The sequence below is a fragment of the Salmo trutta genome, chromosome 29 (assembly GCF_901001165.1).
Source record: "Salmo trutta chromosome 29, fSalTru1.1, whole genome shotgun sequence".
NCBI lineage: Eukaryota > Metazoa > Chordata > Actinopteri > Salmoniformes > Salmonidae > Salmo > Salmo trutta.
The window spans coordinates 19,390,769-19,403,171 of record NC_042985.1 but is presented as its reverse complement, the minus strand read 5'-3'; the positions used below and the strand labels follow the sequence as shown (position 1 = coordinate 19,403,171).

The window sequence follows — 12,403 nt, the reverse complement described above, 5'->3', positions numbered from 1 at the left end:
GCAGATGCTAAACTACAGGACTGTTTTGCTATCGCAGACTGGAACATGTTCCGGGATTCTTCCGATGGCATTGAGGAGTACACCACATCAGTCACTGCCTTTATCAATAAGTGCATCGAGGACGTCGTCCCCACAGTGACTGTACGTACATACCCCAACCAGAAGCCATGGATTACAGGCAACATTCGCACTGAGCTAAAGGGTAGAGCTCCTGCTTTCAAGGTACGGGACTCTAACCCGGAAGCTTACAAGAAATCCTGCTATGCCCTGCGACGAACCATCAAACAGGCAAAGCGTCAACACAGGGCTAAGATTGATTCAAACTACACCGGTTCCGACGCTCATCTTATGTGGCAGGGCTTGCAAACTATTACAGGCTACAAAGGGAAGCACAGCTGCGAGCTGCCCAGTGACACGAGCCTACCAGATGAGCTAAATCACTTCTATGCTCGCTTTGAGGCAAGCAACACTGAGGCATGCATGAGAGCATCAGCTGTTCTGAACGACTGTGTGATCACGCTCTCCGTAGCCAACCCGAGTAAGACCTTTAAACAGGTCAACATACACAAGGCTGCGTGGCCAGACGGATTACCAGAACGTGTGCTCCGGGCATGTGCTGACCAACTGGCAGGTGTCTTCACTGGCATTTTCAACATGTCCCTGATTGAGTCTGTAATATCAACATGTTTCAAGCAGACCACCATAGTCCCTGTGCCCAAGATCATAAAGGCAACCTGCCTAAATGACTACAGACCCGTAGCACTCACGTCCGTAGCCATGAAGTGTTTTGAAAGGTTGGTAATGGCTCACATCAACACCATTATCCCAGAAACCCTAGACCCACTCCAATTTGCATACCTGCAAAACAGATCCACAGATGATGCAATCTCTATTGCACTCCACACTGCCCTTTCCCACCTGGACAAAAGGAACACTTATGTGAGAATGCTATTCATCGACTACAACTCAGCGTTCAACACCATAGTACCCTCAAAGCTCATCACTAAGCTAAGGATCCTGGGACTAAACACCTCCCTCTGCAACTGGATCCTGGACTTCCTGATGGGCCGCCTCCAGGTGGTGAGGGTAGGTAGCAACACATCTGCCACGCTGATCCTCAACACTGGAGCTCCACAGGGGTGCGTGCACAGTCCCCTCCTGTACTCCCTGTTCACCCACGACTGCATGGCCAGGCACGACTCCAACACCATCATTAAGTTTGCAGACGACACAAAAGGGGTAGGCCTGATCACAGACAACAACGAGACAGCCTATAGGAAGGAGGTCAGAGTCCTGGCCGTGTGGTGTCAGAATAACAACCTATCCCTCAACGTAACCAAGACTAAGGAGATGATTGTGGACTACAGGAAAAGGAGGACCGAGCACGCCCCCATTCTCATCGACGGGGCTGTAGTGGAGCAGGTTGAGAGCTTCAAGTTCCTCGGTGTCCACATCAACAACAAACTAGAATGGTCCAAACACACCAAGACAGTCGTGAAGAGGGCACGACAAAGCCTATTCCCCCTCAGGAAACTAAAAAGGATTTGGCATGGGTCCTGAGATCCTCAAAAGGTTCTACAGCTGCAACATCGAGAGCATCCTCACTGGTTGCATCACTGCCTGGTACGGCAATTGCTCGGCCTCTGACCGCAAGGCACTACAGAGGGTAGTGCGTACGGCCCAGTACATCACTGGGGCTAAGCTGCCTGCCATCCAGGACCTCTACACCAGGCGGTGTCAGTGGAAGGCCCTAAAAATTGGCAAAGACCCCAGTCATAGACCATTCTCTCTACTACCGCATGGCAAGCAGTACCGGAATGCCAAGTCTAGGACAAAAAGGCTTCTCAACAGTTTTTACCCCCAAGCCATAAGACTCCTGAACAGGTAATCAAATGGCTACCCGGACTATTTGCATTGTGCGCCCCCCCAAACCCTCTTTTTACGCTGCTGCTACTCTCTGTTAATCATATATGCATAGTCACTTTAACTATACATTCATGTACATACTACCTCAATTGGGCAGACCAACCAGTGCTCCCGCACATTGGCTAGCCGGGCTATCTGTATTGTGTCCCGCCACCCACCACCCGCCAACCCCTCTTTTACGCTACTGCTACTCTCTGTTCATCATACAGTGGGGGGAAAAAAGTATTTGAACCACTGCTGATTTTCTACCTTTGCCCACTTACAAAGAAATGATCAGTCTATAATTTTAATGGTAGGTTTATTTGAACAGTGAGAGACAGAATAACAACAAAAAAATCCAGAAAAACGCATGTCAAAAATGTTATAAAATGATTTGTATTTTAATGAGGGAAATAAGTATTTGACCCCTCTGCAAAACATGACTTAGTACTTAGTGGCAAAACCCTTGTTGGCAATCACAGAGGTCAGACATTTCTTGTAGTTGGCCACCAGGTTTGCACACATCTCAGGAGGGATTTTGTCCCACTCGAGTCGAACCTTCAGCTCCCTCCACAGATTTTCTATGGGATTAAGGTCTGGAGACTGACTAGGCCACTCCAGGACCTTAATGTGCTTCTTCTTGAGCCAATCCTTTGTTGCCTTGGCCGTGTGTTTTGGGTCATTGTCATGCTGGAATACCCATCCACGACCCATTTTCAATGCCCTGGCTGAGGGAAGGATGTTCTCACCCAAGATTTGACGGTACATGGCCCCGTCCATCGTCCCTTTGATGCGGTGAAGTTGTCCTGTCCCCTTAGCAGAAAAACAACCCCAAAGCATAATGTTTCCACCTCCATGTTTGACGTGGGGATGGTGTTCTTGGGGTCATACGCAGCATTCCTCCTTCAAACACGGTGAGTTGAGTTGATGCCAAAGAGCTCCATTTTGGTCTCATCTGACCACAACACTTTCACCAGTTGTCCTCTGGATCATTCAGATGTTCATTGGCAAACTTCAGACGGGCATGTATATGTATTCTTGAGCAGGGGGACCTTGCGGGCGCTGCAGGATTTCAGTCCTTCACGGCGTAGTGTGTTACCAATTGTTTTCTTGGTGACTATGGTCCCAGCTGCTTTGAGATCATTGACAAGATCCTCCCGTGTAGTTCTAGGCTGATTCCTCACCGTTCTCATGATCATTGCAACCCCACGAGGTGAGATCTTGCATGGAGCCCCAGGCCGAGGGATATTGACAGTTCTTTTGTGTTTCTTCCATTTGCGAATAATCGCACCAAATGTTGTCACCTTCTCACCAAGCTGCTTGGCGATGGTCTTGTAGCCCATTCCAGCCTTGTGTAGGTCTACAATCTTGTCCCTGACATCCTTGGAGAGCTCTTTGGTCTTGGCCATGGTGGAGAGTTTGGAATCTGATTGATTGATTGCTTCTGTGGACAGGTGTCTTTTTTACAGGTAACAAGCTGCGTTTAGGAGAAGTCCCTTTAAGAGTGTGCTCCTAATCTCAGCTCGTTACCTGTATAAAAGACACCTGGGAGCCAGAAATCTTTCTGATTGAGAGGGGGTGAAATACTTATTTCCCTCATTAAAATGCAAATCAATTTATAACATTTTTGACATGCGTTTTTCTGGATATTTTTGTTGTTATTCTGTCTCTCACTGTTCAAATAAACCTACCATTAAAATTATAGACTGATCCTTTCTTTATCAGTGGGCAAACGTACAAAATCAGCAGGGGATCAAATACTTTTTTCCCCCACTGTATATGCATAGTCACTTTAACCATATCTACATGTACATACTACCTCAATCAGCCTAACTAACTAGTGTCTGTATGTAGCCTCGCTACTGTATATAGCCTGTCTTTTTACTGTTGTTTTATTTCTTTACCTACCTATTGTTCACCTAATAGCTTTTTTGCATTATTGGTTAGAGCCTGTAAGTTAGCATTTCACTGTAAGGTCTACACCTGTTGTATTCAGCGCACGTGACAAATAAACGTTGATTTGATATGATCAAGGGCAATGAATTAAGCTAGAATTCCCTCAATCTCACACAAATTATCAAGGAACCCACCAGGTACAACCCTAAATCCGTAAACATGGGCACCCTCATAGATATTATCCTGACCAACTTGCCCTCCAAATACACCTCTGCTGTTTTCAATCAGGATCTCAGCGATCACTGTTTCATTGCCTGCATCCGCTATGGGTCTGCGGTCAAACGACCACCCCTCATCACTGTCAAACGTTCTCAAACACTTCTGCGAGCAGGCCTTTCTAATCGACCTGGCCCGGGTATCCTGGAAGGATATTGACCTCATCCCGTCAGTCGAGGATGCCTGGTCGTTCTTTAAAAGTAATTTCCTCACCATCTTAAATAAGCATGCCCCTTTCAAAAAATGTAGAACTAAGAACAGATATAGCCCTTGGTTCACTCCAGACCTGACTGCCCTTGACCAGCACAAAAACATCCTGTGGCGGACAGCAATAGCATCAAAAAGTCCCCGCGATATGCAACTGTTCAGGAAGTCAGGAACCAATACACGCAGTCAGTCAGGAAAGCAAAGGCTAGCTTTTTCAAACAGAAATTTGCATCCTGTAGCTCTAACTCCAAAAAGTTTTGGGACACTGTAAAGTCCACAGAGAACAAGAGCACCTCCTCCAAGCTGCCCACTGCACTGAGGCTAGGAAACACGGTCACCACCGATTAATCCATGATTATCGAAAATTTCAATAAGCATTTCTCTACGGCTGGCCATGCTTTCCTCCTGGCTACCCCTACCCCGGCCAACAGCTCCGCACCCCCCGCAGCTACTTGCCCGAGCCTACCCAGCTTCTCTTTCACCCAAATCCAGATAGCAGATGTTCTGAAAGAGCTGCAAAACCTGGACTCGTACAAATCAGCTGGGCTAGACAATCTGGACCCTCTCTTTCTAAAATGATCCGTCGCTATTGTTGCAACCCCTATTACCAGTCTGTTCAACCTCTCTTTCGTATCATCCGAGATCCCCAAAGATTGGAAAGCTGCCGCGGTCATCTCCCTCTTCAAAGGGGGTGACACTCTAGACCCAAACTGTAATAGACCTATATCCATCCTGCCCTGCCATTCTAAAGTTTTCGAAAGCCAAGTTAATAAACAGATCACTAACCATTTCGAATCCCACCGTACCTTCTCTGCTGTGCAATCCGGTTTCAGAGCTGGTCACGGGTGCACCTCAGCCATGCTCAAGGTACTAAACGATATCATAACCGCCATCGATAAAAGACAGTACTGTGCAGCCGTCTTCATCGACCTGGCCAAGGCTTTCGACTCTGTCAATCACCGTATTCTTATCGGCAGACTCAATAGCCTTGGTTTCTCAAATGACTGCCTCGCCTGGTTCACCAACTACTTCGCAGACAGAGTTGTCCGGACCTCTGGCAGTCTCTATGGGGGCACCACATGGGTTCAATTCTCGGGCCGACTTTTTTCTCTATATATCAACGATGTCGCTCTTGCTGCGGGTGATTCCTTGATCCACCTCTACGCAGACGACACCATTCTGTATACATCTGGCCTTTCTTTGGACACTGCGTTAACTAACCTCCAAACGAGCTTCAATGTCATACAACACTCCTTCCGTGGCCTCCAACTGCTCTTAAACGCTAGTAAAACCAAATGCATGCTTTTCAACCGTTCGCTGCCCTCACCAGCCTGCCGACTAGCATCACTACTCTGGACGGTTCTGACCTAGAATATGTGGACAACTACAAATACCTAGGTGTCTGGCTAGACTGTAAACTCTCCTTCCAGACTAACATTAAGCATCTCCAATCCAAAATCAAATCTAGAATCGGCTTTCTATTTTGCAACAATGCCTCCTTCACTCACTTCGCCAAACTTACCCTAGTAAAACTGACTATCCTACCGATCCTCGACTTTGGCGATGTCATCTACAAAATAGCTTCCAATACTCTACTCAGCAAACTGGATGCAGTCTATCACAGTGCCATCCGTTTTGTTACCAAAGCCCCTTATACCACCCACCATTGCGACCTGTATGCTCTAGTCGGCTGGCCCCGCTACATATTCGTCGCCATACCCACTGGCTCCAGGTCATCTATAAGTCTATGCTAGGTAAAGCTCTGCCTTATCTCAGCTCACTGGTCATGATAACAACACCCACCCGTAGCACGCACTCCAGTGGGTATATCCCACTGTCATCCCCAAAGCCAACATCTCCTTTGGCCGCCTTTCCTTCCAGTTCTCTGCTGCCAATGACTGGAACAAACTGCAAAAATCGCTCAAGCTGGAGACTTATATTTCCCTCACTAACTTTAAACATCAGTTATCTGAGCAGCTAACCTATTGCTGCAGCTGTACATAGTCCATCTGTAAATAGCCCACCCAATCTACCTACCTCATCCCCATATTGTTTTAATTTACTTTTCTGCTCTTTTGCACACCAGTATCTCTACTTGCACATCATCATCTGCTCATCTATCACTCCAGTGTTAATCTGCTAAATTGTAATTACTTCACTACTATGGCCTATTTATTGCCTTACCTCCTCACGCCATTTGCACACATTGTATATAGACTTAATTTTTTTCTATTGTGTTATTGACTGTATGCTTGTTTATTCCATGTGTAACTCTGTGTTGTTGTTTGTGTCGCACTGCTTTGCTTTATCTTGGCCAGGTCGCAGTTGTAAATGAGAACTTGTTCTCAACTAGCTTACCTGGTTAAATAAATAAATAAAGGTGAAATAAAAAATTACGGACAAATGAATTAAAAGCCTCAAAGGTTAAAAAAAAGATCCAAGGATTCAATTCGCGCCAAAGTGACGTCTGTCAAATATCCATTTATTGACGTAAAATTTGTTTCGAAGGAAGTAACGCCCACGTTTCAAAATTCAGGAATGTGTTCTCATTGGCTGAAGAGTGGAAGAAATTTAGGTTGGAATAATTCTGCTAACGGTCGCGGGAAGTGGAGCAGGACAAATTGTGACAATATTTCAGGTAAACAAACAGTCGACTGGAGTATTTTGACAGCTAAACATAAGTACTAAATTAATGATTGTTTTTTGTAGTAAATAAGCGCTCAGCATAATATATTGTTAATTTGCCAGTACGGTGTTCTGCTCCTCATGGAACGAAGCTAACGCGTTACCATGCCACTGTAGCTAGCTAACCTCTTTAACGTATTTGCAAGGCTAGTGAGCGAACGTTAACTAATTATTTAGCCACGTCATATTGGATTACAAATTGACTCAAGATTGTAGCGCCATGGGCACACTGATGTCAAGCTACTCGGGATAATTTAAAAACGATTTGGCTAGCGGTGTTTAGTTAGCTAGCCACTTTTACGCTATAGCCAACGTTACTGCGTCTGGGAAGTGATGAGTTTCAGTTGTCGAATGTTCGTCGGTACGTCCCAAAAGATGGGACTTATTCGACAGAGACTAGACTTCAACCAGAGTGATGGAGAGGACGATGGCAACAACAGCATTGGAGCCGAGTCGAGTCTCGCCGAAATGGACTCCCCAGTGCAATCGCCGAGACACAACTCCAACTTTAACCAAGACGTCTGTAACGGCACCATGAAGACAGCTACCGCGGAGGATCGCGTTGAACATTGGGATGAGGGATTTGGATGTCTTTTTCCCCTAAAATCAACAGGGACTGACTTGATGAGGGGGTCCCCTTCTCCGAGAAAAGGGGCCCGGCCCTACTACAACAGCTCGTCCCCAGAGTTTTCCGACAATCAGGAGGATGGAAGCTCTCCCATTCCCGATTGTCCCGACACGCCGCCGCCCCATAAAACCTTCAAAAAACTCCGACTATTTGATGTCCCCCACACACCTAAGGTGGGTTAACTACAGTAACATGTTATTGTTCTCAAATTAATCTATCAGATCCAGAATGTAAGATCAAATTAACTTTTTAAAGTTTTCAGCTAGAGATAACCAGCCACTGTGCAAGATGACTATTTCTGTCTTCAACATGTTTGAACATGAGAAGACTGAAGAATAGTTTGATTATTTTACCATTTGTTACAGGCAATGGCATAGTTTTCCCTGAATCATTGATTTCCTTGTGACTTGTTTTCCATATTTGTGTTCAATGACCCTCACCAACCATACATGTTATTCTTATCTAATGCAATGTTTTGTTTTCTCTTTCAGAGTCTGTTGTCCAGAGCCAGGGCGGTGGCCACAGGATCCACAGTCTGCCGGGTAGGAGTAGGTGTCTACATGAATGGGGACTCAACAGGAAGACCACACACAGACAGCAGGAGTAGACAGGCACCCATGATCAACATCAATCCATTCACCCCTGACTCATTACTGATCCAGACAGCAATGTTACAAAGGAACAACAGAAAGAGATCACACAGGAATGAGTAAGAGAAGCACCTTGTACTGATGTCATTATTTACCAGGTGTTACATTGGGATTTTGTGGGACAGGGACTTCAGTTTCTACTAACCTCAAACAAACTCCATTTCCTCTTTATACTCTCCCCTATCCTAAGGTAGTTGTGGAACTCTTGTTTGTCAGAACCATTTTATAAAAATCAAAAGTAGTTGCAGTTAGTGTTGTAAAGTAGATCACATTTTACTACAGTGCCACAAATCAAGTTCCTTTTATGACTGTTATACAAAAAAAAGAAGCATCTTAGAATTGGGAGATTTGTATTTCTGTTGGTGTAAATGGAGCATGGCCTATTCTTAGTTTACAATAGATTCAGACCTGCTTCTAGATCTAGTGTGCATTAAATCTGTTGACTATTGCATGCTTGTTGGTAGCAACCCAAAGCCACATGGTTACACTCACAATGTACACTTGTAGGGATTGTCTGCCCTCCAGTGGTTGGAATGTTATATAACACATTCTGTTTACTTTCCTTTATCTCTAAAGCTCATGTGGAGAGGACATGGAAGCCAGTGATGCAGAGTGTGAAGAGGACATCATTCCACCATCAAAGGTATATTTTTGTAATCACAATTATACTTTTATTACCCCCCCACACACACACACACACACTGAAATTGTACTTAAGATAAGTTTCTAAGCAACTCTGTCCTTTTCTTGCAGAGAATGACTCTTATGGATAGCAACATGATATCAAGATATGCCACAGAGTTTCATGAGCTGGAGAAGATAGGATCTGGGGAGTTTGGCTCTGTCTTCAAATGTGTGAAAAGACTCGATGGCTGCATCTATGCCATCAAACGCTCAAAGAATCCCCTCGCTGGATCTGTAGATGAGTAAGAGAATCCCATGGATTTTGAAAAGCTGACAATCCAAGTGTAAATTTAAATGACTCATTGACCTTAATGCCATGCCATTTTTGTGCTAATATTGTGTTCTGTTTTCCACAGACAGAATGCACTCCGGGAGGTGTATGCCCACGCGGTCTTGGGACAGCACCCCCATGTGGTGAGGTACTACTCTGCCTGGTCAGAGGACGACCACATGCTCATACAGAATGAGTACTGTAACGGCGGCACACTGTCAGACGTGGTCACAGAGAACTACAGAACCATGCGCTTCTTCTCTGAGCTGGACCTCAAGGACCTTCTCCTTCAGGTGGCCCGTGGACTGAAGTACATTCACTCTACCTCTTTGGTTCACATGGACATCAAGCCAAGTAAGTAGCTGCAGAGTTTTGGATACAGCTAAGCTATTGAAATCATTTAGAATATTTATGATTTAACGCTTGCTGTGCTTTACTTTTCTCAGGCAACATCTTCTTATCCCGGAAGACTGTGGTGTGTGTCGATGAATTTGACGATGAGGAAGGCCCAAATAGAAATGTTGTTTACAAAATAGGTACTATTAAAAAAATATATATCATGCAAATGGAACAAGCTAATAATTGAGTGTACTTGTTGACCAGGCAGCTGGATTCAGTTTTTGTATTTTTTTCCCCCAGGTGATCTTGGCCATGTGACCAGAATGGACAATCCTCAAGTTGAAGAAGGGGACAGCAGGTACCTGGTCAATGAAGTCTTACAAGAGGTAATTGGATAACTCCTCCCCCATACCACCTAATTTGTTCAATTATCCAAAATCATGTATTGGACCAACGTGTTTTTCAGGACTACAGAAACCTCACCAGGGCAGATATTTTTGCCCTAGCACTGACTGTGATCAGTGCCTCAGGAGCTGAACCACTCCCAACTAATGGTGACAAGTGGCATGACATCAGACAAGGAAAACTACCTGCGATACCTCAAGTGCTCTCACAGGAATTCCTAAGTTTACTGAAGGTATGACTAGAAACGACCAGGGGTGCTTCCCAAATGGTACACTTTCCTTACATAATGCGCATATTTGACCTGATCAAAAGTAGTGCACTATAATGGGTTTAGGGTGCCATGTTGGATGCAGTGCTTCATTCTGTAATAGTGGTTTGTGTGCAGGACAGGCAGTAGTAATCATGTTTAATTAGTGGTATTAATGAATTCTGTGTGCTGCAGGTGATGATCCACCCTGACCCTGCCAGTAGGCCGTCTGCGTCTTCCCTCACCAAGCACCCCGTCCTCCTCACTGCCTCCCGCATGAGCGCTGACCAGCTCCGTGTGGAACTGAACGCAGAGAAGTTCAAAAATGCGCTACTGCAGAAGTACGTACCCTCTTCATATGTCATGGCTCAAGGCTTTCGTTCCTTTTTCACTTATCATATCGTAAGTATGAATGTTAGGGAGAATACTACGACTTAGTGTTCGTTGTGTGAAAAATGACATGATGCTACTTACTCTAATGATTCAGGAATCCATTTCGGATGTAATTACTATTTTCTTGGTATTTATGAATGGCTTCTCTAACAATGTGATTGTCCTCGTGCAGGGAGCTGAAAAAGGCCCAGCAGGCCAAAGTAGCTGCAGAAGAGAAGTTTCTGATCTCAGATAGGGTCCTGACGCGCTCCACCCTCCGGTCCAGCAGGAGCTCCAGGCTCATTGGCAGGAAGATGAACCGCTCAGTCAGCCTGACCATCTACTGAGCGGGCCAACTGTCAACCCAAATGGGTATCAGACTGGGTCATATTCACTAGGCACGACATGGGGAAAGAAAAGAAACAGGCCAAAACAGAGGGGGACTACCTGAAATTGTCCAATTAGAAATGCTTGTTTTCTGTTGCAAAATGTCTTGCTACCGTGTGCGCTAATGAAAACAACCTTGGTTGCACTCGACAGTGAACTGGGAAGGCCTCCCTAGGCAGACATGGAGAGATGGGCTTCAGAGTGTACAACCGACTATTATAGTTCTTACTGTTTGGTACTTGGAAAGGGTTAGTAAGACAATGGACCAAATTTATTTGATTCTGAAGAGTGAAAGGGTTGTTACCTTCCCAAGCTCTTGGCATGTTCTGGCAATTGGTATTAAATAACATAGCCGATTTTTGTTTTTAATGGAATGTGGGAGCATGCTAGAACATTCTGTTGCCAGTGTGAGGGTTTGGGATGGTGTGATACAAATTTGCACTTTACAGTCTATTATACCTGATTCCAGGTAGTGGAACTGGATCATTGACTAGGAATGATTCAATGAGCACTTTGAACTTGCCTTATGTAAACTATTTGGCTCTGTTGGTAGTGCATGGCGCTTGCAATGCCAGGGTTGTGGGTTCGATTCCCACGGGTGACCAGTACGAAAAAAGTATGAAAATGTATGCACTCACTACTGTAAGTTGCTCTGGATAAGAGCGTCTGCTAAATGTAAAAATGCATACTGCTGCTATATTTGTTGGTTTGTCTTGAACTTTAGTGGAGTTCAGTGAATTTGTCAATTCCATTCAGATGTTTAGAATAGTTTCTGTAAAACATGGAATTTCAATGTGTTGCATCTGTAATACATTTCCTATCTGAAGCTCATTATGTATTGAGTTGTGTACACTGTTTAAGACCTTTTACTCATGTACATGTTTTATGATGAGTCATCCAATCGTGTGTGATGCAGTTGGTGAAAGTGGATCATTGTGTCAAGCCCCGGTGTCATTTTATATATGATGCAAGGAACCACTGAACAATTGTTTTTGTAAAGTAAGTATTTTCTTCTGTTCAAAACCCATCAGAACTGTAGCATTATTGACTAATTTACATCTTCTCATGTTTTACAATGATGTATATTATGCATGTAGATAATTTTGACAGCTATTGGTTTCATGTTACTTGTTCCAAGTTCAATAAAATCACTCCCGATAATATGGATGCCTTGGAACTGTCAAATTTTTGTGGATGAATGTTGCTCGAAAAGAACAAAACTGGGACTACACATGATAGTCCATGGGATGGATTAGTTATCAAATGAAAACAGGTAAATGAGAGATGGTGATCTTTCAGATTATACAAGCTTTTTTAAATGTAGTTTATAATAAAGTTGAGAGTCTACCACTATGCAACATAGGTTTGTTCATTGTTGGGACATGTTTTTATTAAGCTGTTTGTGGTTTATTAACCGTTTACTCTTCACAATTGAATACTGATGAAAGCGC

The 12,403-nt window shown here is 44.4% G+C and overlaps 1 protein-coding gene across 2 annotated transcripts; it reads left to right on the top strand.

Annotated features, from left to right (window-relative positions):
• The first annotated feature begins 6,847 nt into the window (after positions 1-6,847).
• On the top strand, positions 6,848-12,119 carry LOC115167065 (wee1-like protein kinase 1-B). 2 transcript variants are annotated; one of them, XM_029721115.1, is made up of 10 exons: positions 6,848-6,922; positions 8,089-8,306; positions 8,824-8,890; positions 9,001-9,173; positions 9,288-9,556; positions 9,649-9,738; positions 9,842-9,927; positions 10,008-10,178; positions 10,389-10,534; positions 10,759-12,119. In XM_029721115.1, exons 2-10 carry the CDS (start codon positions 8,158-8,160, stop codon positions 10,910-10,912), a joined length of 1,305 nt encoding a protein of 434 aa, XP_029576975.1. In that variant the 5' UTR covers positions 6,848-6,922; positions 8,089-8,157; the 3' UTR covers positions 10,913-12,119. The 2 variants fall into 2 exon arrangements, with proteins under 2 accessions (XP_029576975.1, XP_029576974.1); XM_029721114.1 differs by having other exon boundaries at positions 6,855-7,770.
• Positions 12,120-12,403: the final 284 nt, after the last annotated feature.